Source organism: Micromys minutus, assembly GCF_963924665.1.
Source record: "Micromys minutus genome assembly, chromosome: 16".
NCBI lineage: Eukaryota > Metazoa > Chordata > Mammalia > Rodentia > Muridae > Micromys > Micromys minutus.
Genome location: NC_137985.1, coordinates 38,375,029 through 38,401,451, shown reverse-complemented (window position 1 = coordinate 38,401,451; position 26,423 = coordinate 38,375,029). Strand labels below are relative to the sequence as shown.

General features: G+C 47.5%; 1 protein-coding gene across 1 annotated transcript in view; it reads left to right on the top strand.

The window, feature by feature from the left end:
* The window catches only part of TMPRSS4 (transmembrane serine protease 4), a gene marked incomplete at both ends in the record, with an annotated part of 57,813 nt that overhangs the window by 19,510 nt on the left and 11,880 nt on the right, over positions 1 to 26,423 (top strand). The window contains 4 exons of the mRNA XM_080930584.1: positions 19,214 to 19,247; positions 23,227 to 23,340; positions 24,753 to 24,905; positions 25,692 to 25,821. Of these exons, the coding sequence (XP_080786710.1) occupies positions 19,214 to 19,247; positions 23,227 to 23,340; positions 24,753 to 24,905; positions 25,692 to 25,821 (431 nt within the window). The remainder of the gene's footprint in view (positions 1 to 19,213; positions 19,248 to 23,226; positions 23,341 to 24,752; positions 24,906 to 25,691; positions 25,822 to 26,423) is intronic.

Below are 26,423 nucleotides of genomic sequence, written 5' to 3'. Positions count from 1 at the left end.
CTTGGGGGCAAGTAACTCCATACCCAGAGAGCTTAAAAGGAGGATTCAAGTTGAGTAGGTGGAGGGATGGGGCCACTACATTTCTGTCAAACTCTCTGGGGCACACTTGTGTCATATCTTAAACGGAGAGCCCAGCAGGCTTCCTTTAACAGAGTGTTTGAAGGTGGCAGTGCAGGCTGTGGGCTGACTAAGCTCTTTGAGAGAGATTGTTTCTACTTTCTCCAACCATAGTTGTCTAAGCACACTGATAATTCCATAGGAAATGTCCCTTGGGTTCGTGGGTGGTTGAGGATGGTTGGATGGAAAGGTGACCATTAATGTTAAGGTCAAATGTATAGTCGGAAACAATTATCCAGTAAGATGTAGTTCTATAAACTGAGGGTAGAACAAAGGTGTGGAGGGGGCAGAGGGTGGGAGGGGAGATGTCTGCAGGTGAGGACAGAGAAAATGGATGATTGTAGAAGCTGAGAACGAGTCTCCTAACCCCCAAGGCATTTTCGTTGTGTCTGGAATGTCTTTTTAAACTTAGCATGAGTTTTGAAGGTATCCTATCCCCTCCAACAGAACCAGGCAGGTGCTCTCAGGCCTGACCTTTGTCCTAATCCTGCACTAGTAGACTCTTAGCCTCCACAATCCCTCTCTGCTTCTCCTCCCATTTTACCTGCATCCATCTTTCCCCAGCTCTTTGTTTACCCCCAGTTCATAGAACTACATCTTACTGGGTAATTGTTTCCAACTGTGCAGAAAAGAGCTGTAGCCACAGGAGTGGGGATAAGAGCTCTGTTCACCCAGTCTATGTATAGATACATAGCAGACATGTCACCTGGATCATCTCCTTTAACTTCCATAACTACCTAGTGAAACCATCCCCGCATAAAACCCCTGTGTACTGAGGAAGATGGAACTCTGGAAATAAACAAAGGGTCACTGTCAAATAGCAACTGAGATTAGAACACAGGGACTCCAGGCTACCAAGGTCATGCTCTTGATCAAAGACGATGCAAGTTAAGTAAAGCCTGAAGCATAGATCATACATATAAATATATATATATATAGACATAAATACACATACACATATACATATACATATGCATATATATACATATACACACATATACATGTATACACATATACATATATATACATACATATACACATACATACATATGCATATATGATACATGAATATATGCACACATAAGTTACTTTTATTGCTATTTTGTTTTCTTCTTTAAGATAGTCTATCAATGTAGCTCAGCCTGTAATGAAACTTGCTGTTTGGACCAGGATGGCCTCAAAGTCAAAGAAATCTGCCTACTTCTGCCTCCTGCCCCCAGTACTGGTATTAAAGATGTGAGCCACTATATCCGGCTTATTTTTACTCTGTGTGGGATGAAGGGGTGACAACAGTGTGCACAAGAACCCATGGAGGCCAGAAGCACAGGCGGTTGTGTGCTGCCCAACATGGGTGCCAGGAACTGAACTCATATCCTCTGTAAAAATGGTTTGTACTCTCAACCAAGCTATCTCTTCAGCCCCTGAAGTCTATATATATTGAAGAGGCATGTGTGTATATGTGTATGTGTATATGTGTATGTGTATATGTGTTTGTGTATATGTGTGTGCACATATGTGTGTGTGTCTACAAAAATTACAAGAACTACATGACAACATGAATATACACTGGAACCCTGTAGATGACCTTAGGAGGGGTCAAGCAAGTGAGAGGAACAAAAGACCCAGGGTCACAGTGACTCTCAACTTGACGTACTTAGAGGGAGTTGGAGCAAGGAGAAGAAAGGGAAATCTGCTGCAAGGGAGAGGAAAAGCTAAGCAAGGAGTCAGTGGTGAGAGAGTGAAGGGGAAGCTAGCAGAATATCTAAAGGGAGAGGGAGTGGAGTGGGGTATACTTTGGCTCATAGAATGTTTACCTAACATTCACAAAGCTGCAGGTTCGATTCCTAGCACTGCACAAACCAAAAGTTATGATGCCCACCTTATTCTCGGTATCCAGTAGGTAGAGGCAAGGATATCTGAAGTTCTTGTCATTCTGGCCTAAAACAGTGAATTAGAGGCTAGCCTGGGCTACAGGAGGCCCTGTACCCCACCCACACCTATATCCACATCCCCCCCCCAAAAGGCTGAAGCCTCTCACTGAAGATGGAGTTACAGCTGAGCTGTTCACATCAGGTACCCAGGAAAGGCACACCTGTTTTCTACAGGCCATGGGGCTCTGAGTTGTTTATGTTCCTCCCTTGAGTCTCACAGCAGCCTATCCAGTCCTGCCCGAGTGCCTCCTTCCCAGGCCTCTGCACGGGTTCCCAGAATCATCTGGGAACTGGAGCCAAAGCCTGAGCCACAAGTGCTGAGTAATCACCCTGCTGCCAGCCCTGCCCTTCAGCAGTCCCTCCTGGTTCACCTGAGCACTGGGTGAGAAAATATATATATAGGCCAGATGTTTATCCTGGCATACACTGGAACCAAACAAGGAAGGCCTGGCTGCAAGTGACCCACCACTGAAATTCTTCTTTGAGGAGAGGCCTGTCTACTGAAGCCACACCATGGCCCCAAACTTCCTGCTCTAAAGGTCTCTGTCTGGGTTGGGGAAATCATGAGAACCTCATGGACTTGTGGACTCAGAGGGCCCTGAAGAGCTGTAGGTTAGCCTCAGATGAAACCAAGGTTATTCAACGTACACTACAGCAACCATATCCCCAGAGTGTTCTGATGCTTCTGTGGTGTCAGTCTGTCTGTCTGACTGGCAGTAGGAGGGGACTCAGGCACCAACCACCACTGTTCTGTCAGAAACTTCCTCACCACCGTCAACTATCGAATAGAACAAAATGTTCCTTATGAGGTTATCGTGAAAATGAACAAGATGGCGCACAGAAGCACAGCACTAAACAGAAGAACCAAGATACGGCTTACTGTTCTCCCAGGATAACCAGATGGGAAACAGAACACAATGTACATTTTTAACCTGTATGTGATAGGAGGGTTTGCCCCATAAGTGTTCAGGTCCCTTCCAGCTGTACAGTCTGATCCCAAAGTTCCACCTCACACAGCCCCCAGCCTGGGGTGGTTCCATCCATCCTGTGTGGCAGGACATGAATCAGAAATGAGCCCATGGAGAAGAGGACCTAGCCCTTGCTGGAGCACATAGGTGAGTTTTCCACAGTATGCTATTTGAAACAACCAGGTAGGTTGCTCATTAGCCCAACACTCAACGGTTTTACTTTGAGTCTTGGGAATGAAAGAACACACATCTTCTTTAGAAAAGAGATGTGCATGAACACTCCAATCCCACTGCCTGACACAAACCAGCAATCTACCCTGCCAACTTCCTGCAACCCCAACCCAAAGCACCCCCACGGTGAGGAGTCACACAAGCAGAGAAGAAAGAATCGTCTGCTGTCACCTAGCAATGCCCGCCCTCCTGCCTTCCTGGTTGGATGAAAGGCATTCAGGCAGGTAGGCTTGTGTAATGCCTTAGGTGTGTCACCTGTTCTGAGGCCAATGAATGACTCCCAGGTGTTGTCCCTGCCCCTACAACTGGGTGTCAGATTACAAGACACATAATCATTCCAGTCTGGCAACTTCCCCAGTTGGATTGTAGGACTTGACCAGCCCCATAGTCCTCAAGTCACTCCCAGATACAGTGGCAGGTGGTAGCTGGCTTGCTGAAGGAAGAGGAAGAAGAGAATGCTAGCCATCAAGGAGCAAGGCCCACCTTGCAGTTGAGCCCCCTCTGCCCAGTGCTGACCAGGACTTTTTGAGCAGCTTCCTAATGAGGCTCATTTGAGGACCCTCTCCTGCTGTCTTGGGTGACAGATCTAGTTCCAGACTGTAAGAAAATTAGGATTGCCAAAGCAGTATGGTGAGTACGGTACAGGGGCCCTTAGGGTGGGGAGGGCAGCTGTCCATAAATACTTCTTCAAGTAACCTGTGGGGTCATTAACTGAGAATGTTATGACACCTTACAGATGTGTGTTTTTTTTAAAGAGGTCACAACTGAATCACCTCTACTTTCTGCCTCTCCTGCCCGCCAACTCTTCTCTCTCTCCCTCCCTCCCTCCCTCTCTCTCTCTCTCTCTCTCTCTCTCTCTCTCTCTCTCTCTCTCTCTCTCTTTCTCTCTCTCTCTCTCTCCATCACTAGCCATCTCTGAAGGTTAGCATTGAAGTCAAGTCTGTCTTTGTCCACCAATTGCTTCTAAATCAGGCTTGTTCCTTTGCATGCTGTCTCATGTGTGTTCACTGGAGGATGTCATGGTTTCTTCAAAGGCAAGGGTTACTTGGGTGTCACAGTGACCCTCAGACACTCGCTGAGAAAAACCACCCCTGCCCTTTATAAAGAAAACAGTACAGAGATGCCCGCAAACAGTCAGGGGTATCTGTGGGGCTCTTTCGTTTGATTTCTTTAATGTTCTCCTCCATTGACTATCTACAACATCTTCTGCTGCTGGCTTGTCCTTTCAAGGGGGGCAACTGGAAATCAGGAAGGGGAAAAGATAGTCACCAGGCCTAAGGTAGGAGCCAGTGGGTTTTGATTCCCCAATCCTCAGCAGTTGCTCAAAAAGCTTAGAGAATGAAGCTGCCTCCCCCACAACAAAAGAGGGTACATGCTACCTAACACTCCCAATGACCCTCTGGTTAAAAGTCTGGCAAAGTGCTAGTGTCCAGCTGAGGGCAGAGTATCAGGAACTGCTTTGCCAAAGCTGGGACTGAAGTACTACCTGCTACCCCATCAGAGGAGGTCCTGCGCAGAGGTGCCCCCCACTGGGTCGCTGGGGGAGGAAGGGAGCAGTGTCCAACCTCCAGACTGTGAACCATTGTTCTATAAAGACCCTGGGTAATTCTCTTGGATGAGCTGCTGACCAAGGGGCCGTTTCTGAGGTAGCTAACAGGAACAAAACCTGATGTTGAATGCAATACCAAGACGCTAGCTCTCTGCGAGGTCTTGAGACGTTAATCCCTATCCCTGTAGAAAGGAAACAGAGTGGTTCACAAGACCCCTGGCACACACACGCACACAGGGTGGGCGGAGAGCCTGGGTGAAGCAACATGTGTGAACAGGCCCTGTAAAGCAGGAGGTCTGAGTGAATGAGCGGCTGCAAGCACTAAGGAACCCACGCCAGGGAGTGAGAGCCAGGACCACATCTCACCCTGCCCTGCCGCCACGGAGTGAAAGCTGGGGAGGAGGAAGGCAGACAGTCAGCACGGGTGCAGGGTCAGGCCCAGGGTCTCAGACCAAAGGCAGGCAACATGACTGCTAGTCCGCAGAAGAGAACTCCCAGACTCTGGCCCTGAGCAAACCACTAAGCTACCTATGTGTGGCAACCAGTTCTTTCCCATTCATGAGGCCAGGATGAGCCCAGCTCTCAGCCCACAGGAGAGGATGGGGTAACCCAGGGCCAGGGCCAGCCCTCCCTGCTCTTCCCTCTCTCCTGCCTCTCCCCGCAAGAGCTGATCAAAGTCCAGCTGCCTGTTGACAACAGTTTCCCTTGTGTTTACTCTGACGGTTGTATCCAGGGAGAGCTACAGCAGGTCACCAGTCCTGTGCGGAGTGAGAGCCTAGTGTCTGACCTGGATAGGAATGTGTCATATGCACTCTGCTGCCGCTGAGAACAAAGGGGAAATTGGGGACCCCTGGCCAGCCAACCTGGCCAGGATTCATTACTATTCCATAAGTCCTAAGTACATTGTGCTCCAAAGAAGAGGGCATTATTATCTAAGCAAGGCAGAGCCGTTATTAACATCTGAGGTCAGTCTCAACCCTTCAAGGTATTCCCCGTTGCTTCCTTTTCTTGCCTATACTGCCCCCAAATTATTTTGTGGGTTTGGCTGTAGGAGTGTGGCAAATGAATAGCCAGCCCTCTGGCAACAGGGGCCTGGTAGCACGTAGAGGTCCTACTCAGGTTGAAGCACAGACTCCCGGAGCCCTCCACTCTGGTGATGTTATCCTTGGCTTTAGGGTAGCATACTGAAAGTTAGGCAGTAAGCAGAGCCTGGTGGGAGAGCCAAGAAAGCTCTCTCTTCATACCTGCTCCCCATGGGAAGAGACCTTGATGTCACTAGGGCTCCATGGAACCAGCTGTTTAAACCAGCTGCCCAACAACCAGATGTTTGGCAAGGGGTGGAGGTGTTGAGAAATTTCTCAGTGCTTGGTTCCTTAGAGGTACTCACAAAAGAGGGATTACAAGGTACCCCTAAGCTAATAAAGGGCAAATCTCTCCAGGGTGGCTGAAAGCTATCCCCAGAAGTGAAAGCGCTTGCTTTGGACTTCACGAAGGATGAGCCAGCTCTCTCCAGGCAGAGAAGCCAGAAAGGGGGTGTGTCTACATAGAGGGAATTTCATGGGGCAAGTAAGACAGTATAGTGGTGTGGAGACGAGAGTCAGGATGCTATGGCTGAGGCGAAGTGTGTAGGGAGCAGGGAGGTCACAATGCATGCATTCTGATCCCTTCATCAGAGACCTCAGCCTCGGGGTCTCCCCTGAGCTCAGGGAGACAAGGCTGGAGAAGGGTCCCAGTGGCCATCAACGGAGTGCTTGTGCTCCAAAGGACAGTGTTTCCCACCAGGCAAGACCGGAGTGTCCAGCTCTGTCCACTCCTTGCACGATAGTGCACCTGGCCTCACCAGCACCAGCCTCTAAAAAAGCACTGGGAGGTGAGGACAAGCCCAGCTCGTGTCATCAGGCAACCACACTAATTCACAGGCTGCTGCTGAGAAGCAGTGTTGGGAGCCAAGAGTACCAGCCTTATGGTGTAAGAGAGGGATGGGGAGGAGACAGTATAAGATGAGAAAAATCAAACCCCACAAAGGGCTCAGGGACTCTAGACAAACTTCCCAAAGCCCAAGGAGAGCTGGAGGTACACATCCTCAGACCTGAGAATCCTCATAGGCCTCAGATTTCCCAAGAACCTCTCTGTTCGGCCTTCCATCTTGCCTCAACAAAACACTTCAACTTCCCAGGGACCCCCTAAATCACAGACAACTTCTTCTGCCTGAAATGTACTTAAACCGACCACCACCAGACTGTGAGTTCCCCATTGCCAAGGCCCGTCTTTCACCTTCTGAACTTCAGACACCATGGACCTGGGATGGAATAGTCCCCAGGTGTGTGAGTGAGCGAGAGAGCAAGCGAGCAGTCAGTCAGTGATCGGTGACTGTTTGTCTGTCGGTCAGTCAGTATCCGAGTGAATGGGTAATGAGTGACAGATAAATGATCCAAAACTGAATTTCTTGTAACCAGATCCTAATCTAGGTTATACAGAAAGCAAAGTTCACCACAACCAACCTTAAAAGGTACCCAATCGTACCAGGAATAAAGGTATATTTGACCCTAAAAAGCAGGAGCTGGGAATAAGAGAAGGACAAGCCTGAGCCTGCTAGGAAGCCCCAGCAACAGGACCTGGGAGAGTCAAGCAAGGAGAGACAGTGTGGCAATCCCCCTGTGACATACTTAACTGCACCGCCCAGCATGACACCCCGATTAAACACTAGATTGCAGCAGAGAAAGAGAGCTCAAAGCTGCAACACCCTGTCCTCCGGCTGCCTCCAGCCTGCTCAGGAGTGCTTTCCATTTCTGGGTCTAATCTACGTGCGAATGGAAAGTCTCAGGTGGTGGGTGAAAGCACACTTTCTGGAAGAAGCAAGTGACAGAATGAGGTGGTCTGTCCAGGGCGCAGAAGGGTCTTTGGCCCTGCGGTGTGCTGCACATCTGCCTGGGCTTTGCTGTCTATTAGGGCAGAGGTGCACACGCTAGGCACACTGGCTGTGGTCTCAGTTTCTCCCACTATTGTCTGCCTACACTACCTCTCCACTACTCATATAGAGGGCACGCAAGCATCTACCATTGACTAGGTTTTAAAAAGACTCTGGAAGGTTGGTAGAAGATTTAAGACCTAGACCCTAGGCTCCAACGCTGCACAGGAGGAACAGGCTAAACTGTTCCCCTTATTCAGGTAGAACATGGCCCTCCTTCACCCATAGATGTCACCAGAAGGGGACAACCATAGCACTTTTATCAAGGGAGCAAATGAGGCACCTTTATCCCCATTGTCACCTCGACACCAGAGATATCCCCACTGGTCTATCCTTAGGACCTGGAGTCCCTGGAGTCTTATAAAGAGTCATGGCAACAGACTTCTCATCTCTAGCCTGATCCCAGAAGCACAGCCTCTCCCTCTGAGTAGGACACCATTGATCTGAGATTTGGAAATTAGGAGACAGAGGTACAGAGACATCCCTGAGCCACTGCAGGACTGGAGTGTGCCATTTTACTACCTTTGTGCTGCTGGATTTTACAGAAAAGTGCGCATGAAGTGACGATACTAACACAATAGGATGGGGGAAGGGAAAAGATTGGGTTTTTGCAGAGACTCCAGCCTAAGATGCCAAAGATCACAGAGGAGGGGAGAGCAACATAAGCCACTGGGCATTATCTCAAACCTTCAGGGAGATGGAGAAAATGTTTCACAGTCAGTCTGCTCAGGAAGAAAATTACCCAGATTGTCATGTGACCATTAAAGAGAGAAAACTGATTGAAAGCCAAGCCAGGTATAGTGGCTCATACCTGTAATCTGAGCATCCTGAAAGCCAAGGAAGATGGACTGCCATGAATATGAGACCAGCTTAGGTTACCAGCAAGTTCCAAGAGAGAACTATAAGTTAGTCAGGCCTCAGACTAGTCTTACCTGACAAGAGAAGGCGCAAGCCAGCCAGCAGCCAGCAGCCAGCAGCTAGCAGTTAGCAGCCAATAGTTCCGGGTCGCAGACTCCTGAGGAAGGACCTATGAGGTCTGTGTATTCTGGTCTTGGTGCCCTCACTAAGACTCAATTCAGAATTTTTCCATAAGCAAAACAGAAAACCCAGCAGCATTTGGAAGGACAGTGGCCTCACCCACTCATGCCCACTTAACCACCCCAGCACTGCTGGAGCTCTGCCTAGTAACCAAAGATGCTAGAGGCCCTGCATCTGGACCTGACTCTGTCTGCTTGAGAAACTCCTACATGGCCCAGCTCCTACTCACCCATGCCCCGTTCTAAGAAGTGTATCTAGCTGCAGCAATCTTTCCTCTGCCAAGAGAGTTTCCACAATCCCCCCATTGTCTCAGAATCCTTTAGGGCCTCTTTCCTTCAGATGGTTTGAACATGTGCTTGTCCTTCTGTCTGTCTTTGCTTCTCTAACCTGCATCTGCTACCTAGCTGTCAAAATAGCTGTCCAAATTCCCTCACATCCATTTCAGGTACTCTATGGAATTTACCAGTTAATAATGAATAGTTTCCAAGTATCTACTAAGTCAGGTACTCGCCAGGTTCCATTCAAATATTGTCAGTAATTGTTAAGAACAGTAGCAGGCTGTCTGCTCATGGGCACAAGAATTCTGACCCTTGTGTGTAGCTGTGTCTCCAGCCCCCAAACAATGCTTTTCTGATTGAACAACATAATTTTAGTACAGTTATTGTACTTAGCTCCAGGCCATGTGCTGGAGGCCATGCATATTTGGGGCTCATTAAGAGGAAGACTTATTAAAAATTAATCTCTGTCTCTGTGTCTCTCTCGGTGTCTCTCTGTCTCTTTCTCTCTCTCTTTCATGCACACATAAAATCGAGGCTCTTGATGGTCAAATAATTGGGGTACAGAGGTGGGATTCAGACCTCGGTGGCAGGATGTCATGACCTGTGCTCCATCCCCCCGTTAATATGCCTCTTCTAACAATGGCATCACAGCAAGGGGAAACTTTCAAAGCACTTGCAGAGTTATGTGAGTGGGCAGGAAAGTGGGAGAAGAACGCTAGGTTATGCAACCTCGAGGTAATAATGCAGAGAAGTCCCGGAAGCGCCACCAACACGCTATTTATAGGCTCTGGAGTTCAGAGTTCCCAGGCAAGCCATCAAAGAGTCACTGAGTCTTTTGCGGGCAGATCAGCAGCAGCAGCCGAAGGAGCCACCAGAGGCTGGCTTTCCCTCAGGCATCTAGAACAAAGCAGGCTGCTCCCTCTGCCCTTGCAGGGAACCTGGTTGGTGTACTTGAACACCATTTGACATGACTGAAGTCCAGCCAGCACATCCTCTCAGGAAGAATAGATACAGTGGACCCCACTCCTACCAGAGCAGCTGAGGCCCTTCAGACCACAAAAATCAACCAAGGGGACCATAAACAGCAATGAGATTATGAGAGGACCAGCCGAGGTCCTATAAGGCATGGAAAGGTGTGCAAGCATGTGGAGTGTCTGTGCTGATTCATACTCACGTTGCAGAGCTTTGGAAGACCAGGAAACGCTGAGACTTGCCCAGGATTGCTTTGCAGCTTAGCAGAAGAACCAGACCCTCTATACCAAATCCCCTATTCCCTGACCACCACTTTCCATACCTTAATGCTTAAAGACAATCTAGGACAAGCAAAGGAAGTTTTCTTGCTGTTGTTTTAGGGTAGCATCAACTCTGTGGAATCCTCTTATAAATAACAGACTGAATTGCAGGTGGCTGCTACCTGGTTTGGGCAAACATTATTTAGAGAACTCAATCTAAGCTCTAGTATTCATGAGCCCTCCCCAGAGTCTGTGTCAGGCTGAAAGTCTGACCTGTACAGCTTCATAAACACACACATGCATGAAAGCACGCATTGCCATTGGGTATCTATGGGAAGCTAACTTTTCATCTGACCGTTCTGGAAAGAGAAAGTGGGTCCTGGGCTGGAGGGGAAGCTGAGCAAAATAGAACCACCAAGAATTCAGAAATCGAGGAGAGTGGACAGCTCTCCTTGGGTTTGTTGGCCATGCAAGAGTAAGCTCACTGAACTGGAGAGATGGCTCAGCCAGTTAAGAGTACTGACTGTTCTTTCAAAGGTCCTGAGTTCAATTCCCAGCAATCACATGGTGGCTCACAACCATCTGTAATGGAATCTGATGCCCTCTTCTGGTGTGTCTGAAGACAGCTACAGTGTACTTATATACATTAAATAAATAAATCTTAAAAGGAAAAAAAAGTGAGTTCATAACAGAGCCACCTGAGCAAAAGGCTCCCGCAGGCAGCCCGGTGTCTATGGTCAGCTCCTCCCGAGAGGCCTGTACTAATGCCTCACTCCTGGTCTGCTCATTGTCCCCACTGTGTAGCTAGAGTGCAGCGATCTTGTCAACCCTGTACTATACCTTTATCCACGAAACAGGATTCTTGCCTCTCTACCCTCTTCTCCCCTCTCCAGGCCCTACCTGCAGTTAAGAGTCTAGCTGAAACACAAAGGTTGATTCTTCAGTGACAGAACTGGACAGCAGGCTGGTAGCTGGGATGAGTGTCATCTGATACCGCTCTCCCGCCCCCAGGCCTTGCCCTGCAGCTATTATACCTTGGTGTGGATAAGATTCTCTAATTACCAACAGGTCAGCACCTATGTGGCTTGTTAGAAGGCACGGTGGTTTCTAATGTATCAGCTGGGCTGAGGTTAGGTTGAAAGAAAGCCTACACCCTGAGTAAAGACTGCTTCTCTTGTGTGTGAAGCTGGTGCCTAGCCTATTTTGCTGGACAGACATTCTGAAAACAGAGTCACTGGGTAGGACTACTTGGAAGCCAACATGGCTGCTGTCACTGAAACCTTAAGCTGCTGCATCACTGCAGCCCCTCCCCGGCTCCATGATGAAGCGCCCCTTCATAACCCCTTCTTGTCACCTTACCTGGCATTGTGGAGGCACCCAAGAGTCTTCTTCCCAGCCTGATAAAGATATCAAACTGCCTGCATAGCCACAGGTGGGCAGATGCCCACCAGCAGTAGGGCTGACGGTTAGGTGCAGGTTCAGAGCTCAGAGTGGTTTAAGGCTACCTAGAGTGTCCCCAGAACACCAGAGCCAAGCTTAGCTCTTCCTGGTAACTGTGAGCAGCCCCAGATCTCTTGGCTCACTAGGAGAGCAGTCCCCACTCCTCCCAGGAGTGCTCATGACACCCTGTCACTGGCCTAAGCTAAGAGCCTCAGAGGGTCTGAGTATCCATCACCTGGCAACAGCAGCATCTTAAGCTCTAAGGTTTCCCTCTGAGATCAAGGAAAGCCAGGGCCCTTCCCATGGGATCCCAGAGCTGCCACAGAGAAGAACAAAGAAACAGCCTCTTGGTGCTCTCCTGCTAACCTCTTCCCGGAGCAAAGCAGTGTCTGTGCTGTGGAGATGCAGGCAGCTCAGCAAGGCGAAGGAGCTGGCTGGCTCGTGCCTTGGGTCTCTTCATTATTGACTAGTGGAACACTGTCCACCGTGGAATAATCAGGTGCTTCGCCATCTCCGAAAGACAGTTCCCAATGGCTTGATGGGGACCCAGTATTCACAGAAATTGAGAGGAGTATCAGCAAGTCACAAGTCACACCCCTTTGCTGTTTCTTTGTGGCTTTTCTGTAGAATTTAAAAACAAGAGCTGCCGGGTCAGCTGTCTGGGATCATTGTCTCTGAGGTAGAGGCTAAAAGAAACTATTTGATATTTGGAAGTCAGCTAAGCCCAGGAACTTCTCCAGGATTTAAAACATGGGTGGATGGAGGGAGGAGCCGCAGCAGAGAAGGGTGAACATGGGAGAAAACGGAAGACTCGATGGTGACATTAACAGGGGCACTCCCAGACACCAAGGCCTGCTGCCCATAGCAGCTCTCGTCACCATTCCTGGATGCTTTGGCAAAGCAGGCAAGCACATCCCATGTCTCTGTGCCCAAAACCATGGAGGGCTTGTGGAGCTCCTGAGGGACATCTCTGCATGTTGATTGCAGGCTGATTGCAAGAAACAAGACCACACTGCAGAAGATTAGAGACTCAGAAGGGCGCACGGCCCCCTGGGGATGCTTAACCACACAGGTTTTTTGAAACTGCTAGGAAACACAAACAGAAGCCCAAACTGGAGGTCTGGGTCTGCCCTTAACTTGCTTTGAAACCTCAGAAAGCCATTTTGTGGATAGGAACTTTGGCCTTCAATTCTATAAAGTGGGAATGTCTTGAGACTTCCTAAAGATGAAATGTAATAGCACCTTTGAAAAGAAGGTGTTGCGAGCGATAAAAACAATATTCAGCCGTCACAGGTGGATTCTGGATTAACCTGTTCTCCTGATAGTGACCGACTGGAAAACAGAGCAGGAAGATGCTCTGAGCTAACCAGGTAATGGCAAGTGCTTGTCAACAAGCAACCAGTTGTTCTACCGCCATTCTGTCCCCACCTGGGCACTAAGTGTCAGGAGTTCTCAACTGTCAGTTATAATCCAGCCAGCAAAAGCTTTGTTCCAGATGAGCCCTAAGCTGGACATGGGCTGAATCAGACCCATAAGTCAGGGCTCTGTAGAGTCGGAATTGACAGTTCAGACCGGAGCCTTCACTTGGGCTATACAAGGACTGGACCACAGTAACTGTGACCAGCTCAAGAAAGAGGTTAAGGTTAAGCTGAGGATAATCAAAGATATTCCTAGCAATGAAGAAAGAACCACAACTGGTCTTTGGTTGTGTTTCAACATTCCCTCTTCTGAGGACTCTAGGATAATATCTTTCCTCTGTCTGGCTTCAGGGAGAGTGGCCCAGAATAGTCTCTAGAGAGCCTTCCAGCTCTGCATCCTTGACCATGACCGAACCTGCCACTGGTAGGGTCTGGGATCTCTGAGTTCTGCATGGTACCCACTTGCCTCTGTCTCGTCTTTTCCTTTCCTCAATTCAGGATTTATTCTGGGCTGAGAGGGATGGAACTATCCTTCGGTTCCTCTTTCTGCTCTTCTCAGAACATCTCTAACATTGGTGGTCCTCAGTCACTCACAGCCCCAAAGCAAACCTGCCTCGCTGGCCTTGGTACCTATGATCTACAACATCTCTGCTTCCAGGAAGTTTGACAGCCTCACATTTCCCACCTCTTTCTGTCAAGATGTTCATCCAGAAGCTTCCAGGAAGGGCAGAGAATAAGAGATTTCAAGGCTACACTGGGGAACCATGAGAAGAGCTAAAGTCCCCAAACTACTTGGCACAGGCAGGTGGCAGACTTTTGGTCTCTCTGTAAGTGTACACTGTTGGCTAAGCCATGCCTTTGATTCATAATAATATTCCACGACTGATCCTCACAAGATTTACTAGAAACTCAGTAGCTAGTAAGAGAGCTTAAGAATACAGTAAGCTCCCCAAAAGTCTGTACAGAAACTGGAGCTTAGAGCAACCTCTATACTTATGAGATTCCTTCTTGCCTCTCACATGTACACCCATGGCCCTGCTGAGGTAGGAGGACAAATCGTTTTTGCTTATTAATTTAACAAAAATTGACTGTACCTGTTTACTATCCAAGGAGTCGAGTTCAATGCACTCAGCTGATGTAAGCCCCGCCCAACCCCAAGTCCCATGACTGTCATTCTCTTGCTTCTTCATAAAAAGGGTTCGGAACTACAGGGAACCTGCTGAAACTTTACCCTTGTTGCTCAATTGCTAATCATTTTTATATAACTTGCAGTTCATTTATCATTATTTCCATGTAATATGTTTTTGGGTGACTGTATTTACAGGTAGATTCTTAAAAGCTGGCCCAAGATCAAGTCTTAAAACTGAGACCGGCTCATTAATGTACTAATTCAACACCATTTATTCAATATTCACTCTATCTCACACATTGCAGGGAAGAGTTTAGATGCAGTGATTAACAAGGCAGTCGTGGTTCCATGACTGTGGAACTGTGTTTTAACTTGACTCACTGTTTCCTGCCTTTTGTTTTCAAAGGAAGACAATGTTCTGTACAGCCTCAACTGAGCAGCCAGCAGTGGGAAACACTGCCTGATGTATCAGGCCACTTCAGCTCCAAATGAGCAGCCAAAGCACAGAAAGGTGTAGACTGCACTGTTTTTCCTTCTGTGTCCTGGCTTCTAGAATAATCCTTCACTCATCATGGGTACAGTCAATGCCTAGTGAATTATTATTAAAAAACAAAAACAAACAAACAAAGCAAGCAAACAAACAAAAACTAAGAAATTCGTCCTATCTGCTTATCTTAGTCAGGGTTTCTATTCGTACACAAAACATCATGACTAAGAAGCAAATTGGGAAGGAAAGGGTTTATTCAGCTTACACTTCCACATTGCTGTTCATCACCAAAGGAAGTCAGGACTGGGACTCAAGCAGGTTAGGAAGCAGGAGCTGATGCAGAGGCCATGGAGGGATGTTACTTACTGGCTTGCTTCTCCTGGCTTGCTCAGCTTGCTTTATTATAGAACCCAGATCTACCAGCCCAGGGATGGCACCACCCACAATGGGCTGGGTCCTCCCCCCTTGATCACTAGTTGAGAAAATGCCTTACAGCTGGATCTCATGGAGGCATTTTCTCAACTGAGGCTCCTTTCTCTGTGATAACTCCAGCTTGTGTCAAGTTGAGACAAAACTAGCCAGTATACTGCCCCTACTAATAGAGACGTGTACATACAGGTAGAGTCAATAAAGAAGAATTCACCGATGGGAAGAACCCACTGAACGAATGTTCTCAGTACCCACAACCTCCCTAGCCTTCCCCATTTCAGTAGACATCTTAACCTGCTTAACCAATATTCAAGGGCATGGGGCCCACTGACAAAGCCCACTATGTTAATGTTCCAAACACACACAGGATCATCTCCTTCTCTGATTCCTCTGCCTCCCCTCCAACCATGCCTACTTCTCTGCGGCTCCTCCATCACACACACTTGCTCCTGCGTGCTGACCCCATTCTGTCACTCAAGTCACAGCTCAGATGTGACCTCTCTAACTGTTCTCACCCTTTCCCTTGACCCTGTCTTCACTCGGACACTCTCTCTTCTCAACCCCACATTCTTATGCAGGCTCTCCCAAACCCTATGGGGTTTTTCTGGTTGTCCATTTGTAGTTACCACCCCCAGGCCCTCCAAGGGAAGTAGCCTTTGGTTGTCTTGTTTGGGCACCTGTCCCTGTCTGCTGAGATGAATGTTTATTGATATCTGACATCTGCTTCTTAGTGGATCAGAGCCTGGAACAGTATGGATATTTCTCATTCATCTGTTTACTTTCGTCATTATTTAATGATAACTACTGGTTATCACACACTTGGTTTCAGTCCTTTTTAATCTGGAGATGACTAAGTTCAATGTAAAGACTTTGCCTGCTGTGTGTAAATTACTGTTGGTATTGTTATCTCCTGACTAGGTGTCCATAGGGCCAAGTGCTCTGATCTGCTCTCATCTTCATTCTGAAAGCTATCCCTTCCAACCAGGTTGGTGATGACCAAGGAGAGCCTGGGAGCAAGCAGAGCCCAGAGATGAGTTCAGTTATTTGCAGGCATAAGTCTGATGTTTAACATCAAGGTACAAAGCAAGAAGTGAGACCAGTACAATTATTATTTGCCAATTTAGAATAAAATCTTAAATTTTAAAAAAGTAAGAAACAGAAAGAAGACAGAGAAATGGAGACTGCCCAAACAGAGAAAGGCCATGGAAGCACAGGGGATGGACAGGCAGCAAATGGTAGCCTTGGCACTTACCACCAGAAGGTTCATTTCCTTTCTTGCTCAACGGTACACAATCAGTAGGAAGCAGAGCCTGTATTCCTACTCAGTCCTTGTGGACAATTGTACCAGCCAGCCCAGACCTAGTGACATCAAAGAGCAAAGCCTGGCATTTCTCCAGAAGAATGCAGACTTGAAAGTGGAAGGACAAGAAGACAGAAGAGAGCTCCCCAGTCATCACTGAGACTCCCATGTTTAAACATGAGAACAGACTGTCCCCAGGTGGTTTTGTTTTGTTTTGTTTGTAACAGATTTAGGGTTTCCACACACCAAGAGCTTAGAAGTCTTTTTTCTCCCATAAGGGACCAGAAAATCCCAGTAGGATGTGTATAGGATTCTGCTGTTTTCTCCCACCACCTCTGGCATCTGTGACCTCAGTGCAGAACCAGCAAGTGAGTCCCTTAGAGGCTTAACAGACAGAACTCAAGAATTCCCCATCCTCCACCAGACCTGAAAGGGCAGAAGGCTCTAAGCTGCTCAAGAGATTAAAATGAGCCTGGACATCACCAACCCTCTGACCCTTGTCTGCAGAAAGAAAGAGTAAATGTACTTTGCATTCGAGTCTCTGATTAAGAAGCCCCCATGTTTGATTCTCTTTGGTTGTGTGTACACTGAGCATACATGGGAGGGGTTAAGCAAATGAAGGAAATGCCTGTGCACGTTTGCACATGTGTGTCACTGCAGAGCTAGGGCCACACTCTCAGAAATGCCCAGTATCCTGGTAGATTCTTGTTTGGGCTTGTCAGCTTTATTAGGTATAATTCACATGCAACACATGGCTCCTACCTAAAATACACCTCACAGTGAAGGTCTAACACACATAAACCCAGTGTAGCCAACACCCACAGCGAGATCTAGACATTTCTCGGTATTCCAGAACAATCCATTGGGTTTCTTCCTATAACACCCCTGCTTCCTGGGCAGTAACGCTGTTCTGACTGCTAGCACCCTGACCTTTACCTTTGGGCCCCGTGACCGTGTGTCAATGTCATTGTGTAGTACATTGCTCTTCCATGTTTAGTTCTCTCATCATGATGTCATGAAGTTCATCCCCATCACTGCCTTTAGCACTAGCCTTGGGTTGGCTACTACAGTGTTCTTTGGAGAAAGCATTTGACAGAAGTGATTTAAAGGAGAAAGGATTGATCTGACTCATGAACCGGCACTATGTGGGCTACATGCAAGAGGGGGCGGGTAGTGGGGACTGCCTCACTTCTTGGGATACTAGAATGGGAAAAAGAGACAGAGAAAGTTCAGGGAAAGATGCCCTTATAGGGACTTCCCTCCAGGATCTAACCCTTTTCATGAGGCCACACTCCCTAACTTTCACCCTTTTCCAATGATGCCGTTGTGTTTATGAACCCATCAGTCAATTAGTCCATTAGACCAATGATCTCATCAGATCTGGAGATGTCAACACAGACATAGCCAGAGATACGAGTCAACATGTCCTAGGCATTTCCCTGTGTGTGTGCGTGCACATTTGTGTGTATGTGCACATGTGTGTACATGAGTGTATTAAGTATATGTGGAAGCCAGAGGTCAATGGTAGGTGTCTTCCTTGATTCCTCTCCACCTTATTTTTGAGACAGGGTCTTTTACTGAAACTGGAGCTCCCTGCTTTTCTAGTCTAGATGGCAGCAAGTCTTAGGATTCTCCTGTCTCCACCTCTTCAGAGCCAGGATTATAGGGGTGTACCACTACACACAGCCTTATATGTGGGTGCTAATAATCTAGACTCAGGTCTTTATGCTTATTAACTTCAAGCAGTTAACCAACTGAGCCATCTCCACAGCCCTTCACAGGCATTTTTGAATCTAGTCAAACAGACAACCTAGAGGGTTGGAGAGGTAGTTCAGTGGGTTAGAGTTCATCTTAACCATTGAACGAATGCCCTCTTCATGGGTACCAGGCACAGAGGTGGTACACAAACATACATGAGGCAAAATTCTCATACACATAAAAATATTTTTAGGTAAAAAGGAGTAATTGTAAGAAGTTTGTTCCTATCTCTTGCTGAAATTCTATTGTGTAGATAATCCACAATTTATTTAACTCTTCAACTATTAGGAGTTTTTCCAATGTTTAACTATTACAAACAATGTTGCTGTAAAAACCCAAGGTTTCTGCTAGATATATAAAAGCACGTCTTTCCTGTGATTACATCCCACAGTAGGTCTGCTGAGCCATCAAATTACAAACCATCCCGGTGATTACTATCAAATCCCTTATTCAAGGCACTGCTATAGTTTATAACCCACTAACAAGCATAGACATTCCAGTTGCTCCCTGTCCTGTGTCCTCACTTAATAGTGTCAGTGTTTTTAACTTTAGCCATTCTAATGTCTGGAAAGAGAGAGAGTTTGCTGAAGCCTGAGTTTACATTTATGTAATAAATAATGACAGTGAGCATCTCTTACATTATTGGACATTTAAGTATGGCCTTCACTCAAGTTTCTACAAAAATGCAATATATGTTAAAAAAAAAAAATTTTAATGATTGACAGATAACAGCCCAGCAGCCGATCGTCTCTGAGGCTCCTAACTAGTCTCTAAGAGTGGCAAACCAGTTGAGCCAGGTCAAATTGGGGTATGGATGAAATTTTTCATTTCGACTGGCAGTTTAGACATAGCAGGAAGAATGTCTCTGGGAAGCGAGCCCTGCCACTCTGGATCTCAGAGGTCACCTCACTCAACTTTAACCTTTTTCCTTCAATTGCAGGAGGCAGACAGTGGCCAACCCCTGAACAACAATGGTAAGTTCAAGTCCCCTGGGGCCTTTGAATCTCAGATACTGAGAGAACCACCGTCATGCTAAGTGTAATGTCAGTCCACCATTTGTCCATTGTTCAAAAAGTACCAAATACTCATATGTTCCAGAATTTGTTCTTTAAAAAAAAAAAAAAAAAAAAAAAAGCCTTGTCTCTGGGTTATATGACCAGCAGGCCTAATGGCCAAGAACAGTGACTTCCCAGTCTACTCTGTGCCAGGCCCTGACTGGCATGGAGTTGGACACCAACAATAGCACAATGTATGACCTGGTCTCATGGAGTTCATGCTACCAAGGGCACTGGTGTTTTGCTGGTAGGAAAGAAAATAGCTGTGAATTCCTGACTAAAGAAGACAGATAAGTGAATAAGTAAAAATCTCCCCAGTTTTAAGGGTTTTACCTCTCTTATTATATAGTTTGATTCATTGACACCTACTTCTGGTAGCCTACACATAGGCAAGACAAAAGAACGGGGGAACTCATCCGAAAGACAATGACCGATCCCACTCATGTTAACATCTTATTTGATTCACAAGTTAATAATAACCAGAAACAATAACTCAGTGAGTGGAAACAGTTCCTTCTTTGTACTCTGGTGTTAATTAATGTAACAGTAGACCACAGAGTCCCTAAAGAGCACCAGGCTTCCCCTGGCTCTTCCTCTGCCTCACCCAATGAACAAACTCAGTAACTACCGAACCAGATTGGTAGAAAAAAAGCTGAAAGGAGAGACTGTGCAGCTGCCCAAGTGATGAGGACACTGTATTACCCAGGCTAGATGAGTCAGCCAGCCATTTGGGGGTGGGGGGAAAGGGGGTATCTAAGCTCCTGAGTTCCAGAGGTCAGGAATAACACTTAGGTCATTCAGCACCAGAAAGCCAACCTGTAGCAGATCTATCTCTCTCTCTCTCTCTCTCTCTCTCTCTCTCTCTCTCTCTCTCTCTCTCTCTCTCTCTCTCTTTCTCTCTCTCTCCCTCCCTCCCTCCCTCCCTCCCTCCCTCCTCCTCCTCCACTCCCCCTCCCCCTCCATGTGTGTGTGTGTGTGTGTGTGTGTGTGTGTGTGTGTGTGTGTGTTGAATTAGCAAGCAGTAAAAATCCATTTGGGTCAGTAAATGAAGTCAATTACATGGCTTAGAAGGTTCAGAGTACTAAAGTCCAAGCATGAATGTGACAGGAGTCCCTGTTGTCACTCAAGAGGAAAGGGACAAAGTAAATCCACCTTTGTGCCTGGACACAGTCCAATAGATTGTTTGCTAACCACAAAAATGAATCAACCTCATGTCCCTAGAAGCAGAGACTAGTAAACAAATCACACATGGTTGACTGAACAAAATATTGATATGTCCGTGGCCACGGGACCATAATAATTCTGAAGATTTGGTGTGAGGACTTTAAAAACAGGACCGGCTGGTATTACTGATAATCTGCTTTCTACCAGGCTCTAACCATTTATAGGCCATATCACTTCTTATTCATATCCTCAGTGCTGGGCCTCTGCATACTTAAAACTCTCCATTAGAGAAACACAAAGTTTGTGCTTTCTTACTGACAGTCATTGATACCATCATGTCTGGGGCACTGGACTTTGGCAGACATCAGTCTGAGTTTCAGCTGAGCAGAGGACAGTGGGTAGAGCCAGACACATAATCACCATGTCTGAGGCACAATAAAGTGAGAACCAGAGAAAGGGCAGACAGGAAGCTCCTAAGAGAACAGAGCCAAGGGCAGATCTTTCCCATTTCGTTTACACTAGTTGGGTGTCTGCCGTGGGCTTTGCTCTAGGCACTGGAGACTCAGAAGTGCACAAAAGACACTGTCTTTGTGGCAGCTTCGTTTCCATTTCAGGGAGGGGTGGGAGGAGACAGAAAACCGCCAAAGTAGGTCAGTGATGATAAGGGCTTTGGGAGAAAAGCAGGCAAGCAGGGAGGTTGGGAAACTAGTGGTGGTCGCATCTTAAGCAGGAAGAGCTAGAGTGGGCTCACATGAAGGAGTCTTAAAACAAAGGCTTGAAGAAGCTGAGGGAGTGACTGAGAGAGTGAGCCAGGTAGATTCAAAAGCAGGAGAGCATGCCTACTGTGTTCTAGGTTTCTGAAGCTCTCATGCTTTTCGCCCAGCTCCCCTTAGGAGAAAGGCCTCCAAACGCCTCCTGAGCTCATCGCCTGAAGAAAAGGGACCCAAAAAAACCCAGAACCTGTCTTTGATGCCAACTGAGAGGACTTTTCACAACCTTGTCACTCCCCATCTCCTTGGCTAGCCATGTGTTCTTTTGTGTCACTGTGACCGATACACCTGACCCAAACAACTTCATGGACAGGGGACTCGTTCTGAAAGAGTTCCAAAATGTTTCAGTCCATGAAAAGGTGTAACAGAGCAATTCACAGGGTGTTGCAGGAAAATGGGATACATAAAAGGAAATTTCAAAAGTAGGCAAAGAAAGTAGACTCCCAAATATACACCCTTGGGGATCTACTTTCTCCAGCTAAGCCTTAACTTCCCAAGTTTCTAGACATTTCCAAAATAATGCCACTATTTAGAGACCAAACATTCAAAACTATGAGCCTGCCATTATCATTTCAGTTTCAAACTATGACACTTTGTGAAGCAAACATGTCATGGCTTGTTTGTTTATTTGTTTTACAATTTTTAGGCAATGATGTCCTCCTATGTGATTTCCCTAGTCCCAAACTCTTTCATTTCACCCCTCTTCCTCCCTGACACCGAGTGAACCCTCTCTAGGTAACAGTGGCATCACCTACCCTCTCTTGTTCAAAGCGCCGAGTGGCTCCTCCGTGCTGTCAGGACAAATGCCAGGTCCTAGTATGATTTTCAAGTCTCCACAAAAGGACTTTGTGGTTCTGCCTCCCAGTAGGTTTTGACCCACTTCATACCCAAGGACACTAGATGCTCGCAGTACCCCCTCTGTGTCTGGGTCTGAACGGCCCCAGAGCCTCTGCTCCCTCTTTCTTCGTGTATCAAACTGCCACCCACTCAAGAAGCCTTCCCCAGCATTCCCCAGGTGATGCCGTCATTTGTCCTGTTTGCTTCTTCTCCCAGACTCTACTCTCCTTAAGGACAAGGACCATGCTGGGAACTTGCTGTGTGTTGGACTAACTTGGGATGTTGCTCAGTTGGTATAAGGCTTTCCTAACAAGCATAAACCCTTGGGTTCCATCCCCAACACGGCAGAAACCAGTGGTGGCGGTACATGCCTCAAATCCCAGCACCAGGAGGAACAAAAGTTCAAGGTCATCCTGGTCTACATATAGAACATAAGGCTAGCCTTGGCTATGTGACCTAGCTCTCCTTCCCTTTTAAAAACAATGATCAAAGAAACAACTGGAGTAAAGAGGAGTAATGGAGTGGTAACCTATGTTCTCCATCACTAGAGGGTAACTGCAGTTGATGACATTTGATATTCCAGAAGAACTAGTGAGAGAATTCTGGATGCTCCCCACACATGCACAAAAATAAATGTCTTAGATGATAAACAGCGATTACCCTAATTTTATCATTATAAAGTATTACATGCATGTGTTAAAATGTTACACCATACCTCCAAAATATAATTCTGTGTTGATTAAAATAAAAATATATTCAAGAATGGGGCAGGATAAGTGGTAACATTTCATATATTTCAAGTGCCCAAGTACATGTGTGATAAGCTCAGACCCCTCCCAAGGTCAGACCCAGCAAGAGTGACGTCTTGTACGAGGTAGGGCAAGACGAGGAGAGGTGGCAGGCACTGCCAGCTCCTTTGAGAAATGGTTATGAAAGACAGGTGAATCTGGGTGAGGGAGGGGAGGTGGAAGAAGACATGTTCACAAAGTTCAGTCTTGCCTGCAGATATAATCCCCAACTGTCACTAGGGTGTCCTGACACGGGCCAGGAGCAGAGGGCTGTGGGTCTTGGCAGGGTTGGGTTTGAGTGCTCACTGCCCGCTCCTCCCCCTGTCTTTCTCCTCACAGATGTCCCTCCCTTTCGCAAACCCCGAAGGCCCCTGGAGACCTTCAAAAAGGTGGGGATTCCTATCATCGCTGTGGTTCTGATCCTGATAATCCTCGTGATTGTGGCTCTCCTCAGTGAGTTACAGCCCCCCACACCGCTTTCACCCCACCCCATCCCCATAGGTGACCATACGGGAGCCCCCATTCTCACCCTCACCCCCTCACTCAGCCACAGCCCCGACAGTCCTCCCTCCCACGGTGACAGGCAGGTGATCTGCACAAAGCTTTGTGGGGGAGGGGAGGTGGAAGCCTCATGTGTCCACCCCTGCTTTTGGGGGAGCCTTCTTCTTAGTGCAAAGGGAAGGTGAACGCATCCCCCAGTTCTCCCAGATGGCTTCTCTTCCAGATGGTTGCTCTACACGTGGCACCCATTCCAAACCCACACAGGCAGTGGCAGAGGTGCCCACCCCCAGCCGCCTCCTTCCCATCTCCTGCAAACTGACAGCTGGTGGAGGAACAGGGTGAGGGGGCTGGATGGGGTGTCTGTGCAACCCTACTATCTGTGAGACTAGAGAGTGTTTCTGCCTGTAGAGAGCAGAGGGAGAGGAGGTACTAGGGAAGATGACCAGGCAGGTAGAACCCCCTGCCCACCCCAGCTTGGTCTTCATCAGCTCTGATGTCATTTTAGGCAGCACACTCTGTGACAATAATTTCTAGAGTTACAGCAGAGACTGGCCACAGCTTTTACAGCAGAGAACTGAGCAGAAGAGACAAGCTTAGGAGTCAGGGATTGGGGGTCGTGGCTCCCCATGGAACCTGTGTGCCCAGAAAGAAGTCTGCTGAGCCTCTAAAGTATGGAATACCTTATTCTCGTAGCATCATGAACAGCTACGAGAAACCTTATGTAAAGAACCTGGATTTAAAACAAACCAAGGGCATGTAGAAGGCAGAGCTGGGACCCAAGGAGTGTAGTGCCTGAACAGCCTGGGCATGGCTCGCCCTTGGGGAGCCTTACTAAGAGTTCAGATGACATTCATACTTGCAGCAGACACCACCCATTGGGTGGCACACAGAGACCTTCTGCTTGAACCCTTAATTCTACAGTTGAACACTGAGGTTCGAAGCCCAAGCAAGGCAAACAGGTACAGAGGCTGGGATGGAACCCCAGTTCTCTGGCTGACCAGGTCCTTGTGGTAGTAACAGTGGGTATCCACAGGTCAGACACCACCTCAGTCCTTGAGAGCCCAGGGTATTTACGAGATGTATAAAACCCCAGATCATTTCTTCCAGACCTTAGTTGGCCCAGCCTGATACAACTGTGTTAGTCACCTTTCCACTGCTGTAACAAAATACCTGAAACTAACTCCCAAAAGATAGGCACGCATGTGCACGTGTGCACGCATAGACACACGCTAAAGAAATGATTCATTTTTAAAATTGGCTGCTTGCCTCCAGCCAGCCTGGGTTTCAGCAAAAGCAGCCCCTCTCTGTCCCCAACCACCTGTTTGACCCCAGCCCACTCTGCTTCTCCCTAATGTACTTTCCAGTCAAGGTGATTCTGGATAAATACTACTTCATCTGCGGAAATCCCCTAGCCTTCATTCCGAGGGGCCAAGTGTGTGATGGCCACCTTGACTGTGCCTTGGGGGAGGATGAGGAACACTGCGTCAAGAACTTCACTGAGAAGGCCAGAGTGGCAGGTGAGTCCAGGGATTTGAAGGGCAGGAGCAGTGGAGAAAGTCTGCTCAGAGGTGGTCTCTGTACCCCTTGTCAGTTCCTAGCCCTGATGGAAAAGGTCCCCAAGAGCAGGGTCATGACACATCTACCATTAGATCCCAGCAGTGGACAAGACACACTCTCCGGAAGGGTTAATGGTCCTGATGGGACAAGGGAGTATTGCTTATGCTATGCTGGCTGTACCCACTTTTCTAGGGTGCATGTTCTTCTTTGATAACTCCAGGAGACTAGAAATGTTGTCACCATGTCATTTAGCCAGCCAGCCTTCCATTCATGGTGACATCTTAGGGAACAGGACAGAGGGGGGTGACTGAAGAAGCATGTGTTTCAAGCATAAAAGATGGGCTCTTCCAGCTTGGATTGACCTACTGACACTTAGCCCAGAAGATAGTTAATAAGACTCCTTGAGGGGCAGGGCTGAGTGACTTCCTGTGTATTGGCTCTTAATTAGTAAAGTCAAATGCCTATGAGTGCCTGCCATCCTAATATCAATAGAGGTTTTCACTCCAACTCTTTCTCTGACCTTCCATGGAGAAGCTACCGGGTTTCTGGGCAGCTGGTCAGGCTCCACCCTAGCTGCCATCCAAATTAGGTTAGTCAACTGGAAGAACTTCCTTTGATGTTGAACATGTCCACAGTCCTGGGTTGGGGAGCAGCGGTGAGAGTTGGGGCTGGTCTCACAATAAGTTTCAAGGGGCTGGGCTTGAGTGGCCACACCCTCCAGCTAACCCGGGCTCCTTCTTTCCTAGTCCGACTCTCCAAGGACAGATCCACCTTGCAGGTGCTGGATGCATCCACAGGGACCTGGGCCTCGGCCTGTTTTGACAACTTCACAGAAGCACTGGCCAAGACAGCCTGCAGACAGATGGGCTATGACAGGTACTCATCCAACGCCATAGGATGTTGTCACTTCACACCAATAACCTTTCTGCCTACCTTCCTTCCTTCCTTCCTTTGTGCTTGCCTGCCTCTTTTTCTTCCCTCCCCCCTCCTTTCTTTACTTCCTATTTTATTTCCCTAAAAACACAGACACGGAATTCATACAGAACTTTGGATCCCAGCTCTTTCATTAACAAGGAGCATAAAGATAATCCCCCAGCCTCAGTTTCCTCAAAGTCACCAGTGTCGATCTCATAAGGAATTTCCTTGCTCCCCAACTACCTCTCCTTTTGCCCTTTTGTGAGAAGTCTTCCCCTGACCATAACACAAGACAAACTTAAAATGCAAAGTCATCTAGGTTAAAATTTAGCAGGAAGGAAGACTGGGGGTGTAGCTCAGTGGTGGAACATTCACCTGGCACGGGCAGAGCCCTGGGTTCCATTCTTTGCACTTGAAAACAAAAATAGCAAGGACTAGCCTGATTCTGTTGGGGCCCATCACTAGAGTCCCAGCTCTTTCAGTGAAGTGCAGAAGCAGGTCCAAATCTGGAGTGGATGGAGGTGCATGAAGGGTAATTAGCATTACATATATTCATCTGATCT